General features: G+C 38.8%; 1 protein-coding gene across 1 annotated transcript in view; it reads right to left on the reverse strand.

The window, feature by feature from the left end:
• Positions 1–24,321, reverse strand: part of Dgki (diacylglycerol kinase iota) — a 423,036-nt gene that overhangs the window by 82,326 nt on the left and 316,389 nt on the right. The window contains 2 exon segments of the mRNA XM_042677203.1: positions 17,657–17,701; positions 19,801–19,880. Coding sequence (XP_042533137.1) covers positions 17,657–17,701; positions 19,801–19,880 — 125 coding nt within the window.

Genomic DNA, 24,321 nt, shown 5'->3' on the forward strand with positions numbered 1-24,321 from the left:
AAGGTGATAAAATGGCAGGAACTCCCAAATACCTCTCACTCCTATCTCTCATCATTAAGGGACTTAACTCTCCAATTAAAAACATAAAAACAAATACATTTTGAAAGTGAAAGGCTGAAACAAAATCTACCAAGCAAATGGCCCCCATAAACAGGCAGGAGTTGCAATCCTAATATCAGATAAAATAGACTTCAAATTAAAATTAGTGAGAAGAGATAAAGAAGGTCGCTACATACTAATTAAAGGATATCTTCTTCAGGAGGATATTACAATTCTAAGTATCTATTCGCCAAATAACAGAGCACTCAAATTTATTCAAGAAACACTACTTTCCCTCAAATCTCACATAGATCCAAAGACATTAATCGTTGGGGACTCTAACACATCACTTTCCCCACTAGATAGATTAACTCAGCAAAAACTCAACAGAAAAAACGCAGGTCTAAACAACTGCAGAGATCAACTAGATTTAACAGACATCTACCGAATATTTCACCCACCAGCATCAGAATACACGTTTTTCTCAGCAGCACATGGAACATTTTTCAAAATAGACCACATTTTAGGTCACAAAGCAAAACTGTCCGAATTCAGAAACATTGATGTTATACCTTGCATCCTCTCAGACCACAAGGGAATAAAATTAGAATACAACACCAAAAGCCACCAAAGAAAGTCCTATAATACATGGAGGCTGAACAACACACTGTTGAATCACGAGTGGGCCATAGAAGAGATTAGAAATGAAATTCAAATGTTCATGATACTCAAAAATGAACACACAAATTACCAGCTCCTCTGGGACACAGCAAAGGCAGTACTCAGAGGAAAGTTGATAGCTCTGAGTTCATTCATCAACAAATTGAAGACATCTGAAACCAAAAATTTAATGAGACATCTGAACCTCCTTGAAAAAGAGCAGCAAGATAAACCCCAATCCAGTAGATGGAAAGAAATAATTAAAATTAAATCAGAATTAAATGAATTAGACTCCCCCAAAAAAACTATAGAAAGAATCAACAAAACAAAGAGTTGGAAAAATTAATAAAATTGACAGACCCTTAGCAAATCTTATCAGAAAAAGAAGAGCACATATCCAAATAAATAAACTCAGAGATGAGAATGGAAACATCACCACCGAAACAACCAAGATTCAGAACATTATAAAGGAAGACTTTTCAAAACTTTATGCTAATAAGTTTGAGAACTTGGCAGAAATGGACCTTTTCCTAGCAAATATTGACATGCTGAAACTAAACCAAGATGAGTTAAACCATCTTAACAGGCCCAGATCAAGCATGAAATAAAAACAGCAGTAAGAGACCTCCCATCTAAGAAAAGTCCAGGACCAGATGGTTTTATGGAATTATACAATGCCTTCAAAGCAGAGCTTACACCAGTACTCCAACTCTTCAATGAAATTGAAGGAGAAAGTTCACTACTGAACTCATTCTATGAAGCCATCATAACTCTCATCCCAAAACCAGGCAGGAACTCATCAAAGAAAGAGAACTATAGACCCATTTCTTTGATGAACATTGATTTAAAACTTCTCAACAAAATTTTAGCCAATCAACTCCAACAATTCATCCAAAAAACTCATACACAACGATCAAACAGGATTCATTTCAGGGATGCAAAACTGATTCAATATACGCAAATCAATTAATATAATTCATCACAACAACAAGAGCAAGGATAAGAACCACATGGTTATCTCAACAGATGCAGAAAAAGCATTTGACAAGATCAACACCCCTTTATGATGAAGGTTCTGGAAAAATTAGGAATCCACGGAGCATTCCTCATTACAATAAAGGCTGTATATGACAAACCTACAGCCAGCAGTATACTTAATGGTGAAAACCTAAAGCCATTTCCTCTTAACTCAGGAATGAGACAAGGATGTCGACTCTCTACACTTCTCTTCCATCTAGTATTAGAATGACTAGCTACAGCAATAAGACAAGATGCAAACATAAAGGGGATCCAAATAGGGAAAGATGAAGTAAAACTCACCCTCTTTGCAGATGATATGATCTTGTATTTACAAAATCCCACAAACTGCACTCCCAAATTACTCAAGCTGATTCAAAACTTTGGCAAAGTAGCAGGGTATAAAATTAACCCTTAAAAATCAATGGTTTTTCTGTATACCAACAATGAGAAAAGCATGGCTGAAATTAGGAAAGCAACTCCATTCGTAATAGCCCCACAAAAAATAAAATACCTAGGAATTAACTTAACCAAAGAAGTGAAGAATGTCTATGATGAAAATTTTAAAACCTTAAAAAGAAAATCAAAATAGAACTGAGAAAGTGGAAAAACCTCCCATGCTCCTGGATTGGAAGGATCAACATCATGAAAATGGCAATACTTCCCAAAGCTATGTACAAATTCAATGTCATACCTATCAATATTTCAATCTCATCCTTCAAGGAAATAGAAGAGGCAATCCAAAAATTCATATGGAACAATAAAAGACCCCGAATAGCAAAAACGATCCTTGACAGAAACAACAATGATGGAGGAATATCAATACCAAATTTCAAACTCTATTATAAAGCCATAGTAATCAAAACAGCTTGGTACTGGCACAAGAACAGACCTCAGGACCAATGGAATAAAATTGAAAACCCAGAAATGAACCCACAGACCTATAGCCATCTAATCTTCGACAAGGGAGCTAAAAAAATAGAATAGAAGAAAGACAGCCTCTTCAGTAAATGGTGCTGGCAAAATTTGTTAACTACTTGTAGAAACCTAAAGATAGATCATATATAGCACCCTGCACCAGAATCAACTCCAAATGGATCAAAGACCTAGGAGTCAAAGCAGACACTCTGATGGATACAATAGGACACAGGATGGAACAGGAGAAGCCATAGGTCTCCTTGGCACAGGCTGAAATTTTCTTAAAAGAGACTCAGAAACACAACAAACAAAAGAAAGGTTGGACAAATGGGATTGCATGAAATTGCAGAGCTTCTGCATGGCAAAGGACATAGTTAGCAAGATCAATAGAAAGCCCATGGATTGGGAGAAGATCTTTACTAGGCATACAATGGACAAGGGTCTCATATCTAAAATATACCTGGAACTCAAAAAATTAAATCCCCCAACAACAAATCTTCAAAGAAACAACTGCCCAATAAATAAGTGGGCTAAAGACTGAAAGAGAAACTTCTCTGAAGAGGAAAGAAGGATGGCCAATAGACACATGAAGAAATGCTCAACCTCTCTAGCCATAAAAGAAATGCCAATCAAAACAACATTGAGATACCACCTCACCCCAGTTAGAATGGCTATAATCAAGAACTCTAATAACAACAGATGCTGGAGGGGATGTAGACAGAAGGAAACCCAACTACATTGTTGGTGGGAATGTAAACTTGTTCAACCACTTTGGAAAGCAGTATGGAGGTTCCTCAAAAGACTCCATATAGAGCTCCCCTATAACCCAGCAATCCCACTTTGGGGCATTTACCCAAATGATCACAAACAAGCTACCAGCACAACTATGTTTATTGCAGCATTATTTACCATAGCTAAGATATAGAAGCAACTCAGATGCCCCTCAGTAGATGAATGGATCAAGAAAATGTGCTATATATACACAATGGAATTCTATGCCTCCATCAGAAAGAATGACATTGCCCCATTTGTTAGGAAATGGAAAGACTTGGAAAAAAATTATATTAAGTGAAATAAGCCAGGCCAAAGAAACATAGGTCCCATGGTTTCCCTTATTTGCAATAACTAGTATATGTCTGAGACAAGCAGAAAAGGTCAGATAAGGTGATGTTATGTGAAATGAACCCCAAGATAAGGATTCAAATGGTTTTTCTTTCTTACTATTGTTTCTGACATATTTATAAGATGATTTCTATGTTGCTTTTTATGTCCCTCCCCCATGGTATAACCCCTGCTTTCACTGTATTTGATGTTGGTATAATTTGTGGAGGGGAAGGGAAAAAACAAATCATTTAAATAGGGATACAGGTGGACCCACTGCAACAATGAGATGTACAAGTCATTGTGTCAAAAAACAAACTTTACAACTTTGGTGAGGGGGGGTGGGGGGGAGAAGGGGGTGCAGTGGGGTGGGTGGGGTGGGAGATGGGAAGGGATGGGAAGGGGAAACAAAGGAGGAGCCAACAATGCTTGATAAGAAATGTATTCATTATTTTGCCCATGTAATTGTAACCCCTCTATACAGTATTTTCACAATAAAAAATAAACTATAAAGGAAAAAAAAGGAGCTTAAAAATCCTCAAAAAATGAAGATTTTTCAGAAGATATCACAGAATGTGTTCAATTAACAAGCAACATTTCATTTCATTGGAAGGAGAGGCAAACAGAAGAGTCAACAATTTCCAAGCCAGGTGCCAGTGGCTCAAGCCTGTAATCCTAGCTACTCAGGAGGCTGAGATCTGAGGATCACAGTTTGAAGCCAGCCCTGGAAGAAAAGCCCATGAGACTCTTATCTCCAATTAACAACCAGAAAACGGTAAGTGGTGCTTTGGCTTAAGTGGTAGAGTGCTAGTCTTGAGCTGAAATGCTCAGGGACAGTGGCCATGCCCAGAGTTTAAGCCCCATGACCAACCAAAAAACAAAACAAAACAATTTACATTTTAATCCACAAAAGAATTTGATGCAGAACATTATCACCTTTTTTGGTGCCAACACATATCGGATTGTCATCCAAATCAAAATGCTGAATCATTCATTGAGTAGGTTTCACAATTTTCCAGTGTGGAACTGTTGTGCTACTTTTTGTATGTTTGTGTGTACATATGTTTTTTTTAGAGAAGGGAACTCTGTTTTCTATAGATCAAAAGAAGCAATCTGAGATTCCCAAAGGATGTAAAAGCCATTCATTTAAATGGTCAAAAACATAGGCCAAAAGAAATTCAACAAAATAGGTTCAACTCAGTAAAATGTCTTAACAATACTTGAAGATTCACAGGCAGAGGAATCTCCATTTCCAAGGTGTGGGTGACTGCAATGCCAAGTGGAGGCTCTTTGAGCTTGCTAGTGGGGGGATGTTGGGTCAATTTCTGCTCTTAAAGGGATTCAATGAATTTGTCTCACCTCTTGGTCCCTTCCAAACATTTCTTTTCGAGCCTCAGCTGAAGTGGGGAGTGTGGGTCTGGCTGGCGCCATCTTGGCTACAGGGTGGATGATAGGGTTTGGCATTTTGTCTTCATGATGGGGGAAGGTAAAGCCCCCACCTCTCAGGTGATAGGCATGTCTGAATCCCTGGAGGAGTGGGGGGAGGGGACCTGGATGATAGGTTACTAAACCGGTCAGTCCAGTGCCAGGGACTCCAGTTTCCTGTGACCCTGATCCCTGGGACCCGACCCTATTTAGGCCCGGACCAGCTCAGGTGCCATTGTGCCATGACACGTCTCCGGGTTCATGTCCTGTGTCCTATCCCCTGGCTCTTTTTCGATTACCATGGCATTCTGCTTCAGTTCTCCATTGGAGCTGCATTGGTTTGTTGGTCTTGCTTTTGTTCTTTCTTTCCCCTCCAGCCTTCATGGCTCAGTTGCCTAAGTGTATTTGCTGGCTGCTAGTCTTTGAGATAGGAGTCCACCATGCAGCCACTGGCCTTTTAATAAGACTCTGATTTGATCTTTCAAAATGCGCCTTCTCTATTGGCATAAAACAGACTACTACTTAAGTATTTTTTTAAGGGACAAAGAGGAAGGATAATTACATTGGATACTGAAAGGTCTGAATAATTGAAGTTAAGTAATACATCATTAATGAAAAGCACAAGACTCTGACTTAAGAAGTCAACAATACTGGAAAGAAAAATTGGAATGTGCTTCTGGCAAATGAAGATTCAATTGCGACTTCGGAGGTTGCTAAAGAAGCAAAGTAGAGACGTCTCCCAATTTTTTGGAAGTGCTACCTTGAAATAGGTTTGGATATGTTCTTCTTATTTTGAAGCTCTCTATATCTTTATCTTAAAAAAAAAAAAGTGAGCTCATAAGACGATAGCTATGTTTAAAGGTCATTTTCAAAGAAAATGGAACTATCATCTGAATAGATGCACAGTAAAAGTAAATTACATATTTGCAAATAAGGTAGATAGGTGGGCCACAGGTGGCTTGTGCCTATAATCCTAGCTACTCAGGAAGCTGAAATCTACAGATCAAGGTTCAAAGCCAGCCAGGGGAGTCAAATTTGGAAAACTCCATTTAACCAACAAAAAAGGTGGAAGTACAAGTGGAGTTGGGGCTTCAGTGCAAGAGCACCTGTCTTAAGGAAAAGAAAAGCTAAGGTAGAGAGCTCAAAGCTCTGAGATCAAAGGGAGAGAGCTCAAAGCTCTGAGATCAAGCCCCAGTCCTGCCTCCGCCACAATCTCTACATCACTTACACTGGGACATAAAAGTTGGAGGTTTCTTGAAATCAGTGTCAAGTAGCAGATGGACAAAATATGAAACACACCAACAAACACATAAACTATATATAAAACGAAAAACAGAATTCTAGAGACTACCTCAACAAGATCCGAGGGAGGAGAAGGGAAGAGTAAGCAGGGGCAGGAAACTGATAGTTACCAAGTTGTTGTCATTGTAGTGGCTGGTTTACAATTTAGTCAGAAGACTGAGCAAAAATTATTTATAATGAGAAAGTACTTTGTGGGAAAACTGATACTTCTGTAGGATGAAATACTTTTCCTCATCCAAGAAGAACTAAGATAAGATGAAAATGTTCCTGTTAGGGATTTTAGATATCATAGAGGAGATGAGCTGTGAAAATGAAGGAAGAACTATGTGCAATATTGGATATAATGCAGCCAGAAATGGTATGAGGCCAGTTTCCAAGGTTGGTATCTTTGAAGTCATGACAATGGCAGCCCCTACATGAGGCTTTAGGGACCTTTCTTATCTTGTCTGTGCCCGGAATGCATCATTTGTAAAACAGTTTTAATAATATCTATCCTGGAAAATTCTTTTGAGAGACAAATGATGTATAAAATCATTGGCCTATTGGCAGTTCCATATTGACAGACAGATAAAAATAGTCTGGGAAACAAAAGTCTGTTCCCCAAGGCAAATGCCACTTTAGTCACATGATGAGCAGGCCACATTCCAGACTAGCTTGGATCACCTAGCCAGGGCTGTCTCAGCACAATATTGCAACAGTGTTTTATCCACAGTTTCTTGGATTCTGAGACAAGAATGAAATGAACTAATTTGTATGAGTGAGAAGGAAGGAAGGAAGGAAGGAAGGAAGCACCATGTAGGCAGGCATTAATCAAAAGGTAAAACCATGTCATCTGTTCCTTTGGGGCTTGTATGGCTTGTAATCAGTAGTCCATTTCTGCTCCCTTTAATTCTCCAGGTACATTACTTACCTACTCACTACCCTACCCATATACTCTACCTTTTGAAAATCCCATAGAAATATGTTCATCATCTCTTTAAAAACCTGAAAAAGGAAATCAAAATAGAACTGAGAAAGTGGAAAAACCTCCCATGCTCCTGGATTGGATGGATCAACATCGTGAAAATGGCAATACTTCCCAAAGCTATCTACAAATTCAATGCCATACCTATCAATATTCCAACATCATCCTTCATGGAAATAGAAGAGGCAATCCAAAAATTCATATGGAACAATAAAAGACCCTGAATAGTAAAAATGATTCTTGACAGAAAGAACAGGCTGGAGGAATATCAATACCAAATTTCAAACTCTATTATAAAGCCATAGTAATCAAAACAGCTTGGTACTGGCACAAGAACAGACCTCAGGACCAATGGAATAAAATTGAAAACCCAGAAATGAACCCACAGACCTACAGCCATCTAATCTTCGACAAGGGAGCTAAAAAAATAGAATAGAAGAAAGACAGCCTCTTCAGTAAATGGTGCTGGCAAAATTGGTTAACTACTTGTAGAAATCTAAAGATAGATCCATATATAGCACCCTGCACCAGAATCAACTCCAAATGGATCAAAGACCTAGGAGTCAAAGCAGACACTCGGATGGAATAGGACACAGGATGGAACAGGAAAAACCATAGGTCTCCTTGGCACAGGCTGAAATTTTCTTTAATGGGACTCAGAAACACAACAAATAAAAGAAAGGTTGGACAAATGGGATTGCATGAAATTGCAGAGCTTCTGCATGGCAAAGGACATAGTTAGCAAGATCAATAGAAAGCCCATGGATTGGGAGAAGATCTTCACTAGGCATAAAATGGACAAGGGTCTCATATCTAAAATATACCTGGAACTCAAAAAATTAAATCCCCCAACAACAAATCCTCAAAGAAACAACTGCCCAATAAATAAGTGGGCTAAAGACTGAAAGAGAAACTTCTCTGAAGAGGAAAGAAGGATGGCCAATAGACACATGAAGAAATGCTCAACCTCCCTAGACATAAAAGAAGTGCAAATCAAAACATTGAGATTCCACCTCACCCCAGTTAGAATGGCTATAGTCAAGAACTCTAATAACAACAGATGCTGGAGGGGATGTGGTCAGAAGGGAACTCTTCTGCATTGCTGGTGGGAGTGTAAACTTGTTCAACCACTTTGGAAAGCAGTATGGAGGTTCCTCAAAAGACCCCACATAGAGCTCCCCTATGACCCAGCAATCCCACTTTGGGGCATTTACCCAAATGATCACAAATAAGACCATACTAAAGCTACCAGCACGACTATGTTTATTGCAGCATTATTTACCATAGCTAAGATATGGAACCAACCTAGATGCCCCTCAGTAGATGAATGGATCAAGAAAATGTGCTATATATATATACACAATGGAATTCTATGCCTCCATCAGAAAGAATGACATTGCCCCATTTGTTAGAAAATGGAAAGACTTGGAAAAAATTATATTAAGTGAAGTAAGCCAGGCCCAAAGAAACATAGGTCCCATGGTTTCCCTTATTTGCAATAACCAGTATATGTCTGAGATGAGCAAAAATGGTCAGATAAGTTGATGTTATGTGAAATGAACCCCAAGATAAGGACTCAAAATTTTTTTTTCTTTCTTGCTATTGTGTCTAACATATTTATAAGATATTTCTTTGTTGCTTTGTATGTCCCTCCCCCATGGAATAACCCCTGTTTTCACTGTATTTGATGTTGGTATAATTTGTGGAGGGGAAGGGAAAAAACAAATTGTTTAAATAGGGATACAGGTGGACCCATTGCACCAATGAGATATACAAGATCTTATGTTGAAAATGAACTATACATCCTTGGCACGGGGGTGAGAGATTTTGGGGGAAGGTGGAGTGGGAAGGGATGGGAAGGGGAAACAAAGGAGGAGGCAACAATGCTTGAAAAGAAATGTACTCATTACCTTGCCCATGTAATTTTAACCCCTCTGTATGGTATTTTTACAATAATAAAAAAAAAGGCAATATGTTCATCAATGGAACAACAGGAAACCACACCCGAAGCCAAGGAATGGAGATTACTTTTCACTTAAAGAACATTCTGATGACAGTTTTTATATATGTATACTATATGTATTGTTAATTATAGTTTTGAACTTGATGCAAGTATGGATGATCTTAATAGGTTTTGAGCACATCATGTGGTTATTTCATTTTCAAGTCTACATTCTGGACACCTGTAGCTCACACCTATAAGCCTAATGACTCAGAAGGCTGAGATCTGATGATTTCAATTCAAAGCCAGCCCAGACTGACAAATCTGAGAAACTTATAGCCAGCAAAATAAAAAAATAAAATGCCAGAATTAGAAGTATGGTTCAAGTCGTAGCCCACCAGCTGTGAGTAAATAAAACTAAGAGTGCAAGTAAAAGCTCCAGTACAAGCACTAAATAAATAAGTCTGCATCCTGCTGTTTATTGCAAATATCATTTTATAAGAACAATAGCAACCACTGTATATCAACTAAGTGCTTATTATCCACAGAGATTGGGCAAAATTAAGACTATGAATAGAGCACTAGTCTTGAAGAAACTGAGTAAGAACTTCATTCATTAGCCAGGCATTATTTCAATGATAGATGACTATGAAAAATACATTGTGATGTAATATGAATAGATACTATGCAAAGAATGCAAATTTAGGGCTGGGAAGGTGGCTCAGTGGTAGAGTGCTTGCCTTGCATGCATGAGGGCCTGGGTTCGATTCCTCAGCACCACATAAGCAAAAGTGGCACTGTGGCTCAAGTGGTAGAACGCTAGCCTTGAGCTTAAGAGCTGAGGGACAGAGCCCAGGCCTAGAGTTCAGGCCCCATGACCGGACCCCAAAAAATGTAAATTTATTTTTAATCTTAAAAATAAACTTCCATATGCATGTTTATATATGTCTGTATATATAACTTTACATAGATGTGAGGAAATGTAGGACAGTCGTCCCACTAGAAAGGTGCTATGCTAAGGTCTCCAAAGGAAGGAAGGGATGAAAAACAAGGCAGGGGCATAGTCCTACATACAATCTGAAAACTAAAGCAAGCCAAAATTCCAAAACGCGGAAGACTTCAGAAACAGCTTAGGAAAGCCCGATATTGAAGAGAAGCACATATTAAATGTGTGAAAATGAGCAGACATGAGAGAAGCGAACGGTCATGAAGCAACTTAAAACTTAAAGGCTTGGCCATTAAACTATACACTGGATGTCCTGAGCTCATTACGTATCTTTCAAAAGCATCTGATCTGTAGCTACTAGAGACATATGATGGTATGGGTACAGTTATGTGGCAGGAGGAACTCAGATAATGACCGAGTGGTGCCCCTAACCATCACATTTACAGCTTTTGATAACTGAGTGTCAAAGGCTTTCAAATCACACAATCAAATTCACTAGAGAGTTAAGACACTTGACTTATTCCTGTGTCATCTGTTAGTTCTCTTCACTTAAATAGCATGATTGACATGATTGTAATTGACATTGTTCTATAATGTCAGCTCAGAGATATAACCTTATACACACCATGCTCCTTTCTACTTGAAACACAATAATCTTCTACAATCGATTGCCCTTTCAATGTAGACTTTTAACAAAGACTGCTAATTCTGAAAATCCCTGATATGTGAACTTTCTCATTTGATGTTTGTTAATGGAAAAACAGTCATTCTCATGCCAAAATTTGGCCATTTGCACAAAAGCCAACCTGATATCTCTCACATTTATGTGTCTCTGTGTATGTATGCCAATTAGCACAAACCATATATAATTAAGAGGGGAATTCTCTGAACCACTATTTGGCATGCATATGACAAACTTGCCCTTAATTTACATTTGATTACTCCTAGTTAATGCACACATAATTTAATGAAGCCACAGCAGGCCCATTACACACTCCAGTGGTTATCCAATTAGACAATATGCACCAAGCATTGAAGTATATCTTCAATGTGAATGGAATTCTTTTTCTCTTTCATAAAAACGAAAGTCTTTCCAGGTGGAAATCTCTGCTTTATTAAATAATGTTATCATTATTATCCATTACTATCCATTGTTATCATTTCACTCTTACTTGTCCATCCAGACTTTTCTGTCTGCAATAATATCTCCACAATTATCTTTATCTGTCCATTCATTTTTTTTGCTGTTACTAACTTGCTTATATATGTGTGTTGGTATGTTTCTATAAAACTGTAGTTCCAATGAGTTGAATCACTACTTCTAGCTTTATATTTCAAAGTGCTTTAACTTTAAATTCACACTACTACTTATATTTCCCATAACATCATAATAAATACATAGACTAGTTCTGAAATATGAAGGAATTGTGATATAGTAAATATTGAAGTGAAAGATGGTCTGGCATTTTAAGGAATTTCCTTAGGTAAGAGATTCTCCATGAACAACAGCAATAGCAACTTCATCTGTGTGTTTGTGTGTGTGTATTAACAGTATCACCTTCATATCCAAAAACAAACAGACCTAGCCCTAGGCAATTCTCACTTTAAGTCCTCATTTGACCCATTTCTGACAGCTTCAATTCAGCCCCAAAGGAAAAACAAATATTCTCCAAAGTTCCTAAAGTGACCCTTGTCTTTCTCTAGGAAAAGATAAATTAATTCCTAGGGAAACACACTCAAACTTGTTTTAATTTATCCATTGAAGTACTTTTCTCTGATCAAAAATTAAAAAGAAGAGATTTCTACAAACAGAAAGGCTTCTGTATAACACAAAAAAAAAAGAAAAAGAAAAGAAAAAAGAGATTTCTGAGAAAGGAGAGTGAAGGGCAGATAGTATTATGAAGAGAAAATCAAATATTTGTGGGAAATATTGTTCTCTGAGGGGCAGACAGAGTCTCCAAAAGCTCAGGTTTATATGGGCAAAAAGAGATCAGAGAATGGACAAATTAATATAGACTCAGATTTGACCAAGGGATTTTATTTATTTATTTACTTTTTGCTTGTGTACATAAAAGGCAGCTATACTGATCTGAAGAATGAAAGGACTATTCACCAACTGTGCATCTCTTCTTAAATGTTTCAGCCTGTCTAGTGTTACTTTTAGGTAACTTATTCACAGAGAAAGGACTCTCTTGGATATATCCATTTCGTACCTGCTATTGACTCCACAGCAGTCGTTAAAGTCTCAAGTTTTCACCTCTTAACATTCAGAGCCATACAGAGCATCATCTTGGAGAAATGGGACCATTCAGGGTGTCCACAAAAACCCTGCTTGGTACTGGCTCTCTTTATGCTACTCTACCACATCCATAGATGCTTTTTCTTCTATCTACTGTAACTACGTTCCTCCTCCCCCTCCCCCTCCCCCTCCCCCTCCCCCCCCCTCCTCCTCCTCCTCCCCCTCCTCCTCTCCCTCCCCCTCCCCCTCCCCCTCCCCCTCCTCCCCCTCCTCCTCCTCCTCCTCCTCCTCCTCCTCCTCCTCTGCTACCAAAGACCTTCAACTCCTTACAGATTCAGTTCTGGAATGGGCACCATCTGGTGACATGGAGTTTCTTAAGTTCTGCGCTATTCATGTTTGTGCCTGCATAAATCATTCTACGAGATTCTCTGCCCATTGTAAGATGTTTAGGGGCATCCTTGGCCTCTATTCAGTACATTCTAAGAAATACCTCCAGACACGGTCCATGCCCCCTGTGAATACCAAAAAACAACACAAAACAAAACAAAAACCCAAGACCTAGAGAAATGATTGAATACGTCTCTATTTCCTAGAGACTTTATGACTTGGGACTAACAAGGGCCACGATTTCTAGAGAGTGAGAAGAAATTATCTTTACCATAGATGGCCTCAGAAAGAATCCTGATGAAATAGATAAAATTCAATTCCTTGATGAATTCCAGTTTATTTGCCAACATCCAGAAGCTGCTGAAAGGCGTGTGATATATTTTACTTGTTACCGTATCAGTTACAGGCGATAAAGATACCATTAGGATAAAAGAGCCTTTGTATTTTGATCTAAGAGATGATGTGGGCAGCAATTTTCAGCAGGCTACAGATACCTAACACATTGTTGTACCATCCATAATGCCTTGTTAGGTTAGTGCAAGAAGACATTCTTGAGCTTCAGTGCTTTGTTGGCAAGTCACTGTGAATTCAGAAGAAGAAACCAAAGCAATACAATGGTTAAGCAGCAAAGAACTGCTGCATGTCTCACTAATAAGATGTCTTGGGCCCAGGCTCACCTTTCTAAATGCTGTTTATCTCATGGGTTTCTCCCCTGTTTTGTGATGAAGGAAGAGCTACAATCCCAGCTGTACCTTAGTGAGCTGACTGAAATTGCTCAAGTTTGTCAACTTCCCGGGCTTAAAAAAAATCATGTTCTTCACAATTAATTCTCCAAGCATATTTCATACCATTTCATACATTAGAGAGCTCATTAAAAAGCATTTAAGACGGTTTGTTGTGTGTGCTTCATTAAGGTTTGCTCTCCTACATCATCATCGCCAATCCCCCCTGGAGTCAGTCTAGAAACACTGACGCTGTCCTTCCCCACATTAACAAAACTCATCACTAAATTTCCTCTCAGGTGGCTCTTGTCATTTTCTACAATAACAACTACAGCACTTGCATCCTGTGCATTTTACCTATGCCCCTAGAAATCAGTGCACATTTCAGCCCCCCAGGGCTCCTTGCTTTCCCATGTAGTTCACTCTCAGGTGTTGGGATGCCATTTTCTCCTTGGCCTCTAAGTTTCATGCTGCTTGCCTCAACTTCCCCTCTGGTCATTCCCCTGGGTCTGTGTTCTGGATGACAGATGGAACATGAGTCTTCCTCTGTCCCCAACCTCTGCCCAGGAGATCCCTACGAGCCTCCTAGTTTCAAGGACCATCCATTTGCTGATGACTCTCACATTTCCATCTCTGGGACTGGTTCAGCTTTTCAATCAGTTCTCATATTCATATACTCAACTTCCTACCCACCAAACTTCATGGGTCTAATAATCATATCAAAAGTAGTAGGGAGAAAAGCAGAAGTCTTGACTCATCATCTGTTCAGTTCATTTCTCCTCTGCCGAGCTTAACATGAAAGTTCATCTCCTCAGTCTCCTAGCCCTGTGCCCTGCATGGATTAGTTCTTTACACTGCTCATGAAAAGCCCTCACAAACTTCCCAGTGTGCTCTGGCCATGCTAATTCTAAAACAGCCCATCTGTCTGTCTGTCTGTCTGTCTGTCTGTCTCATTCCCTTTCTCATTCTGTGTCTCTGTCTTTCTCCCCCAACTTCGTCTTTCACCTCCTCATCTCTCTCTCCTTCTCTCTCTCACTCATCCTGCTTTCTGAAACTCTGTTCCCTCCTCCCTCCTAAGGATGGAGAAGCCTGACACTCTAGGTATTCATCCTTGATCACTGTCCTGGATTCCTTCCTACTCAGTACACAAAACCTTCTGATGTGATGCTTGTAACACAGCAGTTTTTGACTTGACTACAAGTAAACAAGAAAAAAATGCAGTAAGATTTTGACACAGTCTGAAAAATACCATTCATCTTGCTACATGGTTTTATTACTGAACAAAAACTGAGACAAATATCATTTGCATGTTCTAGATTCTCATCCATCTTTTGATCCCTGTGGACATATACAAAGATAATATAAAAACAATATGGTAAAAAGACCCATGATGAACACTGTCACCTCAAAACAACATTATATAAGACATTCTAGTACATACAAGCATACAATTTATAAGACTCGTTTTGATAAATGTTCAAAAGCTCAAAATATCCAAGAGTAAAAATAGTGAACCTCCTTGCATTCTAATACACTTGTCAGAGAGCAGCTCCAGACTTTACAAGCATTAAACATGTTAAAATAAAATTTTGGTTTTTGGTGTTACTGGGGTTTGAACCTAAGACCTCATGCTTGCTAAAGAATTATTCTACCAATTAGGTCAAACTATCCACCCTTCAAATAAAACCACAACTTGATAATGGCTTTAGGTAAACATAAGAAAAGCCAATGAGAGAAATATTCTATCTGAAAAATTAGATGGAAATTTGCCTTTTCAGAAGGAAAAGAGGGGAAAATACCCTAGAAATAATTTCTTTTCCCTTTTCTCCTCTCTCTCTGTCTCTCTGTCTCTCTGTCTCTCTATATATCTCTCTCTTTGCTGGTCCTGGGCTTGAACTCAGGGCCTGGGCTCTGTCCCTAAGCCTCTCTGTGTTCAAGGCTAACACCCTACCATTTGAATCACAGTATCACTTCTAGCTTTTTCTGAGTAGTTTATTGGAGATAAGAGTCTTATTGACTTTCTTGCCTGGGCTGGCTTCAAACTGTGATCCTCAAATCCCAGCCTCCTGATTAGCTAGGATTACAGGTGTGAGCCACCAGTACCTGGCTCATTTCTTTTCTTAATGTAGAGACTCCCGTGGGTAACTTCTCTATCCAGAAGAAAGGATTCTGGAGTCTGGGGATATCTGAGTGAGAAATAAATACCTACAACAAGGTAAAAGGAAAACTCTGAGGCCATTCTTGCTGTTTAGCCTAAAGATTGATAGACTGCTTCGGGTGAAGGTAGAGGGCAACTACTGGCAGGGGAAAAACACTAACCAGAGGGTGACAAGGTACAGACAGAGCCTTCTTAAACTACTGTTGTTAGTGTTTATGGAAGAGAACGCTAAGCTGGAAGTTTGATGTATATTAAAAGAGATGCTAAAACCCCAAATAGGAAACTAAATAGGACTTCCACATTGCTGACTAGAGATGACATCACGCACAAAATAATAATAATAAAAAAAGATGGCACACACATAAATAGTGATCCCTTAAGGCTTTCCCAGGTGACTGTAGTCACCATACTTGATCTATTTCCCCTGATATTTGTACCACTAAATTCTGTATAAACAATTTAAAGACGCATTTCTCTGAACATACAATTGTTGCTAGGTGATACAGCACTACATTGACATACTCGTCAATATGGAGGCATAAAACCATCCTCCCAGGTTATTTGGAGAAGCTGTTGGCAATGCTCTGACTCTTGTAGGCCTCTCCCACCATAGATGTGTCCAGCAGCCTCTGGAAAGTAGCTTTAACGGACCACTCAGAGAGCTTTGTAGGAGCCCCTTGTAGTACGTATAAGGCCTAACTCAAATCAGCCTAACCTAGTCTATTTTGTAAGACTCCCATTTTGTCTGGCAGGAAGGTTGATTTCCTTCATTTTGCAGAAGTCAGACAGGACCCTACCTGCATCCTGTTTGGACAAAAAATACCTGAAAAGGATTAGCCAAGCTGCCAAACAGCCACCAGAACACTGATTGTCTGGGCAACCACTTAGAAAAGACAGCTGAACTAAAACTACATAACAAAATGTCAGCTGTACATTCTGTATTTTCAGTGCTTATAAACTTTACTCCTAACCCCTCTGAGGGTCTGCACTACCTATAATGTCTGCCCTTTTCTTATCTTGGAAAATGAATAAGCCTCTGCTTCTCTGGCATTCTGACTCGGTGAATTCTGTCACATTTCATGCATGGGCTGAGGCCCTCCAACCTAACAATTTCGGTGATACTCTCCCTGCATCTTGCCTGAGAAAGCAAATGGATAAGCTGATGGTTGAAGGGATATGTATAGAACAGGAGAGACCGGAGAGTTGGGAAGAGACTACACTGCCATACTTACTGGGTCAACAGACAACTGACAAATCACCTGATATAGGTCAGATGAGACCAAAAGACAGATTGAGTTTATTAGATCTTATCCAAAAGATCACTATGTATTAATTAGATTTTATCTTAGGACTTTCGTTAGATGGTTATAGAAAGCAGGTAATTCTCTTCCTTGGCGGTGAGGGGAAATCATCTTAGACCATGAAAACATCTATCATGGAAGGAGAAGAAAAATGCAGAAGAAAAATGGAGCATGGTCAAATAGAACAGGATATCCACCTCTTAATCTAGACGTTTTGCTTACATGATCCAGTAGATCCTTTCCTTATTGAGCTAGTCTTGAGTTGCATCTTTTGATGCCTGTCACTAAAAGCATTGCATTGGAAAAATCCTTTCCAAATGGGTTGGAAGAAATCTGTTGCCCACATTTCTGCTACACTTGTATGGTTCTGAATCAAGAAAATGCAAAGGGTTGAAATAACAGTTTTAGTAGGCTTTTGTGAGAATGAAATCTTTCCATAGAGACCATGAGGACTCTAACTCAAGATGAGACCTAAATTGAAAGATGAACTGCTTTTGGCTGGAAGGTAAAAAATAAAAAGAGTCAATTATGTTACCTGGTAATGAACTCTCTGGGAGCCAGAAGAAACTGATTGCAAGTCCTAATGAAAATGAAAAAAAAAAAAAAAAAAAAAACCATATCTTAAAATGAGTTTGAACAAGCTGCCCACAATTCTATCAACTAAGCTCTCAATTTAATGCAAAGACACTCATCTAGGAAATATCGAATTCTTCCAAATTCATCAGATGAGTAATGTCAGAAATAGTAACATACCAAGTTGGATTGAGAAGAGACAGATCATTTGTCTTTGAAACTGAGATATCCTAAATGGTATTTAGAGGTAAGTAATATATTGTCATTTCCAGGGTAAGAGATAAACAAAAGCAGAGAACATATGCTTTTGTTATTTAAAAAAATGAGGATCCTACTTAATTTGCATCTGAACTTTTGACTTTGAAGAGGTTTTCTAGAATGCCATCAACCACGTAGTCCCCATTTTATGCTGAATTCATACTGTCACGGTAACTGTGTGGAGAGCAACTTGCTTTTTGCAAGTAGGAGTTTCCATAAGCCTCAAGGAGAAAGTCACTCACCATCTCTATCTGACCACAGTACAAATTAACAGGGGAGAAATGCGTGTGAGGTTTTACTGGCAGGTTCAGAAAGTCTGCCTCTGTTTATGAAGGTTTATAACTAAGTTGTCATTCTTGTCATATCCCCCAGGCCTTCTTGCTAATGAGTGTAGTGACTCTGTTTTCAGATGTCAGCAAGTCTGGCTACCTTTGTCCTTACTGTTACCTCCCACAGGGCTGAATCACATTATTTTCTGTGTCCAAGTTAGTTTTTAAACTTCTCCTTATTTGTTGAGTTCATTCTTACTAATGAAATCTACTCCCAATTGACTATTTAGTTGAATAAGCAAGCCAACATCATTAACAAAGTTACTTGAGTGGTTCATTTTAAATGTAAAAAAAAAGTTGGGCAATCTTTATCATTCACTTTTTTATTGCAGATTTAACAAAATTCCACAGCAAAATTCAAATGTCATTTTGAAAAGTAGGACACTATGGTTTCACAGAATATAGATTTGAACTTGAGCCTTATGTTAAAAAGTTCACAAACTTTTACATATTTCACTCAGACTCTCCTACACTCATGCCAGCACTTAAAATTGGGCTTCTATTGCTAAATAGTTTGCATTCCTAATTCCAGCTTTGTTCTCAACAGTGTTAAAAAGAAATATTAATAAGTTTACATCATTGTGCTCATCCCATTCAAATGTATTTCTGCTGAAACAGAATTAAATATTGTAACTAAGGGTACAACTTGAAGGGATTTTAAACACCTGTGTATCTACTATAAGATATTTATTTATGTATATAATGTGTTGCACAAAATAGAGTTGTATCCATCAGAATTATCCAACAGTTTGGAAAAAACACAAATGCCTCAGTCTTACCTAAGAAAAGCAACTCCAAAAAGCATCTTACAATAAAAAGCACTAATAACGAAATGTTTCTTTAGGCTTTACCATTTGAAGAGTGAAAGCAATTAATAAACCCTGTGAAAATACCAATGTTACAGCAATTGTAATGATGAGTTTGATTCTCCTGGCTTTGCTGGTTCAGATTACATTCATAGGAACATCATCTAGGAAATTACCCTGCTTTCTTTCTTTATGGCAAGACCAGATTGAGGGGGAAATAATAACAGAAAAATTATTCCTTTGTGACTGGACAAATTCCCAGTGAAATATGGGTTTTTCTTGTAGGACTTTCCTATTTCAAAAGATATAGCTGGCAGTCTTTGACAGAAATCAGATACGAAACATTGAGTAAACCCAAAATCTCTGTCTTCTTTTATCCATCAATATCTTTTGAAGTTTACACAGTTCAGAAAGCCAAACACAGGTGTGTAATCTGGCAAGAAGACAGAAGTTCCAAGCTACAGTTATGGAATATACTCAAGCACCGGCCCCTTGGAATTAATCCAGTCAATTCTTTTCCATTTCAACCAGCAAAGTCAAAAACAGAAGTGATGGAGTGAGGGAGGGAGAGAAATTTTAATAGCATACATTTCCATTTCACTTAGAAGCACACACACACCCACACACCCACATACACCTATGTACACATACACAGCTGGTAATGGTTCATAGAAATGGACAGCTGAATAGCATCATTAGCAAAATAAACTCACCTCCTGTAAACGGTCTATGTACATACGGCAAGTCTCCAAATCACAGTCTCCACGCACAACGAGAATACCGAGTGGAATGGCTAAGAGTGAAGGAGAAAAGATAAAATAGTAAAAATAACATAGCTGATTCTTCTAGATGGGCATAATTCTGTTCCTCAGAGATTAACAGGTAATTTCCTAAGTATTATGGGAATTCTGAGCATTTCCATACAAAGAAATTAGCAACCCCCTTCCTAGGCCCCCATGATGATTTGTTTCTTCCTACAGTCGCCCTACATTTTCCTTGTATGATCCATGTTTTTCCTGCCACCTGCCTTTCTCACTCTATCTCAGTGGTCCTCATATGAAGTATAAGATATAATATAGTAGCAATGGACTGGAGGCTGCTTCCAGCCAGCTGAATTCTACACGTCCAGTAGAAGTCATGAGGATACAGCGTGAAGGAGAAATCTAACATTCAGGTTTCTGGACACATCCCCCTTTCTCTCTCAAATGCATGGTGTTTCATAGTTTGGTTGTTTTACAACAAATCTAAGGCAGTATTAGAACCTGGTGGCCAACATCACATGTGTGAAATCAACCATCTTGCCCATTCTTTGAGTTACTTTAAAAACTGTTTTAATCAAATAATCCTTGACTGTGAATTGGAAAAAAAGAAAGGCAATTTCTATCACAATTCTATGGGAAGGATTTATAAACTCACTTCTAAATGCAAACTCCAGTGTTGCTTTGGTTTGGCAAACCATTCAAGTGAGCTCTTTGTTCTTGTGAATTACGTACCTCCTTGGTTTGCACACTAAGGTGTTTAGAATAGGTATTTCCAGTCTTATGAAGATGAAATGTAGCCCTGTGTTTTAAGTTGAATTTCTAAAGCATCAATATCAGGTAGTTCTCCCTCATTCCCTTTGCTATCTTTTGAGCATCTTTTATTAGAAAATCAATATACTCAAGCATCTATTTCCTAATCTATCATTATACTACAAAGAATAGCTAGCAGTAGTTCCACAGTTACATTCTTGCTTACTTACAAGTAATTTTCACTCCTCCAATGGAAAAAATAACTGTTGTAGAAAAAAAAAATGTTGTAGACTGACACTTTTCTTTAGGGCTTTTCATTATTGATAATTAACTGCCCTACTCCATTGACATTTCATTCCTGTTAATTAAGAGTAGTGAGGGTGCTTATGGCCTGAGCAGTAATGTCACTATTCCTGTCCTGGAAGATTCATCTTAGTCTGGGCCAGGAGACACTGCTCCAATAAGCATTAGTCAATATTCAGTCTATGCAATGGAATATTTATTGCAGGCATCAAGTGAAATTCAAAAGTTCTAAGATTTAAAAGAAGGAAAAAAGTTGGTTCTGAGAACAAGATGGCAGATTTAACACACATACTTTCTCTCTCATCAGCAATGCTCTCACAGATGTTAAGAAAGTTATAAATCAACAGAAGTGAGCAGAGATTGTAAAGAGAAAAGAGAGATGGAAGGAAAGGATGAAGAACTGGCAGCTATGTGGGACCTCACTGAGTCAAATATTACCGCATGGGTGAAGATAGATGGAGACTGACACAGTCCACCCGGACAGGGCCTTCATCAGGTTTGCAACTGGGCAGCACTGAGATATCAGAAATGCTTATGGAGGGCAGCTAAAACAGAAGCCCTGGCTGCTACATTCCTTACTGTCCATTCTTGCTAGGCACAGTTGTCTAACAGAAAATAAGAGTAACTGTCCATGTGTAGAATACAATGATCCTGAGCTGCTTTCTCCCAACTCAACGCCCTCAAAAGCTGTCAGCCAGAGCCCTACTTTCTTGGAAAGAAACTGGAATAAGCTTATTTCATAAATGCAGCAAACTTGTGAGGAAATGTATTAGCAGGGGAGCAAGCAAGAACTTGAATGTAATCTATGTGCACACACACACACACACACACACACACACACACACACACACACGTTCAACATCAAGTTGCAAAACTGTTAAATAAAATGGATCCCTTTTCCTACTTTGCAAATAATCCTTCTTGGATGAGATACTTGAATAACTTACCAAGATTCATTAATTCTTATACTCTATGGAGTGTTAAGACATAACAGTGTTTGCAACCCAGAGTTAGATTTCTATCTTTTTCAATTCTCAGGCTTCATCCAAATCACTGACTCCTCTATATATGGATGTTGATCATCCAGACCTTACCTTGATCTTTCTCCTAAGCCTAGGCAAATACCTGCCCCTATGGGGTTTATTTGTATTCATAAATAATTGCACTGTCCCCTGGGAGGCCAGCTGAGAGGGTGCGGCCTAGGGGGGTCCTAGGGGTAGGCTTGGAACCATTGGGGTAAGAATGTGACAACTTAATGCATAGTTTGCAAGTGGGTCGAACAAGCTCAAGGTGAGTCTTTTCATTTAGACACAACCTCCCAGGAAGCAAAGCAAAACTGGAAGAGAATCACAGCAAAGCCATCTATCTAAAGCTCAGGCAGAGCTCTCCTGGACTTAAAGGCAGCACTGATGAGCTCATCAAGTGCCTCCATACCAAAGCTGGAAGTCAGTGCATTTTTTTACCCAGGTCAGAGTTTCCATCTAGCTTTTACATGGTCCACTTTGCACATTAATTATCAGGCAACGGAGAAATCTCTCTAGAGCAGAATCTAGTAATCAAAACAAAAATGGAATAAAATGAAACTTAAGGGAAAGAAATATTTTTAAAAGCTTTAAGATACTCAGAGTTCAGAGAAAAATGATCCATCCATGAAAATGAAATGTGCTTATATATTTAAAGGAGTATAAAAGTAAGAAAAGGAGGAGAATCCTGTATCAAGAATCTACTGGATTGATTACCCCCAAACGAAGGGTGAATGCTCAGTTAAAAAAAAAAGAGGGGACTGGGAAAGTGGCTCAGTGGTAGAGTGCTTGCCTCACAAGCATGAGGGCCTGGGTTCAATTCCTCAGCACTACATAAACAGAAAAAACTGGACGTGGTGCTAGGGCTTAAGTGGTAGCTAGCCTTGAGCTGAAGAGCTGAGGGACAGTGCCCAGGCCCAGAGTTCAACCCCATGACCAACAACAACAAAAAGAGGAATATCTAAGTAGAAGAAATGGGAAACCTAAGGGTAAAGGAGAAAAGCAAAAGAAACTCCCAAGGAGGTGAAGCTAGAAGACCTCAGGAAGACAGACATTTGGGCTATTAAACAATTAGACCACGACTCCAGAGTCAGACATGTCAAAAACTGTCATCACTAAGATTCTCAAAACCCATATAGAACTATTTTCTAACCAAAGATTAAAATGTCTAGGAAGTCCTGTGTTGGTGTAAATATAATGAATACGCAACACTGTATCACTCTGAAAATGTTCTGTTTCCACCTATTCCAGAGAACAAGTGTTAGACTGTAGTAAAGCAGAAACACTCAGACATTCTTTCTAACAATGTTTCCAGTGATTTGTAGAACCCAGGCTAACACCTGCCAAATACTTCCCAGGACTCAATTATCACCTTGCCCACTCAATCCTTTCAGAATGGGCACAGGTGCACTTTCAAGAAGCTGAAGTTAGACAATGACCAGAGATGATTTTTGGCACTCTTGGGAGCCTCAATCTCCAAGTGATTACATCACATTTCCTTTCCACAGAGAGATTTGGGCTTTGCTACCCAATTTTCCAGAATAATTTGCTGGCTGATGTAGGGATAGATGCACAGGAGGTAAATATGTATTTATCAAGAAAATGGCAAATATAAAAATCAGCATAAAATAGTTATCTTGGAACAAGAGGGATGAGGGAGGTGTTTGCTCTATTTCTTAATCAAGGTGATGTTAGGATTAGCCTTTAATAGCCTCATTTTAAATATACATAATTCAATATGTTTGACTGGGCTACAGGATGCCCACATTATTTCTGTCTGTGAGAATGTGTCTGGAAGAGATGAGAATTTATATCATGAACTGAGCCAAAAATGTGTGGGAGATGGCATCCTAACATCAAATCTGTGGACCGCCTGAAGAGAAGAAAAGGAAAGGCACATTTTCTCTCTCCTTAAGCTAGAACACCCATCCTGTTTTGCCATCAAACATCATAGCTCTTAATTTTCTGGCCTTTGTGCTCTTACATCAGTGACAGCCCAAACCCACCCTAGTTTTCAGGCCCTCAACCTATGCTGAGGCATACACTATCAGCTCATTTGGTTTTCAGGTCTTTGGACCTGGATCAACATAGACCAGACTTTTTCCTGTTTTCCCAACTTGCAGATGACATAATGTTCTACCTGGCCTTTATTTGTAGGAGCCAATTGCATCCCATCACAGATCTCTTCTTATGTATCTATGTATTCTAATGTCTGTATTTCCCTAGTGAACGCTCATTAGTAGTTGCATACACAGAGATAAGGCAGCCATCAGCCAATCAGGAAGTGAGCTCTCAAGACAATGAAATACTCAGGAAATTATGGAGTTAACTGGTGATCCTCAGCCTTGAGGGAATTATCCTGCAAATTGCTTATTGCCCACCAAAATGTAAGTCCTGC

The sequence above is a fragment of the Dipodomys spectabilis genome, unplaced genomic scaffold (assembly GCF_019054845.1).
Source record: "Dipodomys spectabilis isolate Male_0828 unplaced genomic scaffold, ASM1905484v1 ptg000034l, whole genome shotgun sequence".
Lineage (NCBI taxonomy): Eukaryota > Metazoa > Chordata > Mammalia > Rodentia > Heteromyidae > Dipodomys > Dipodomys spectabilis.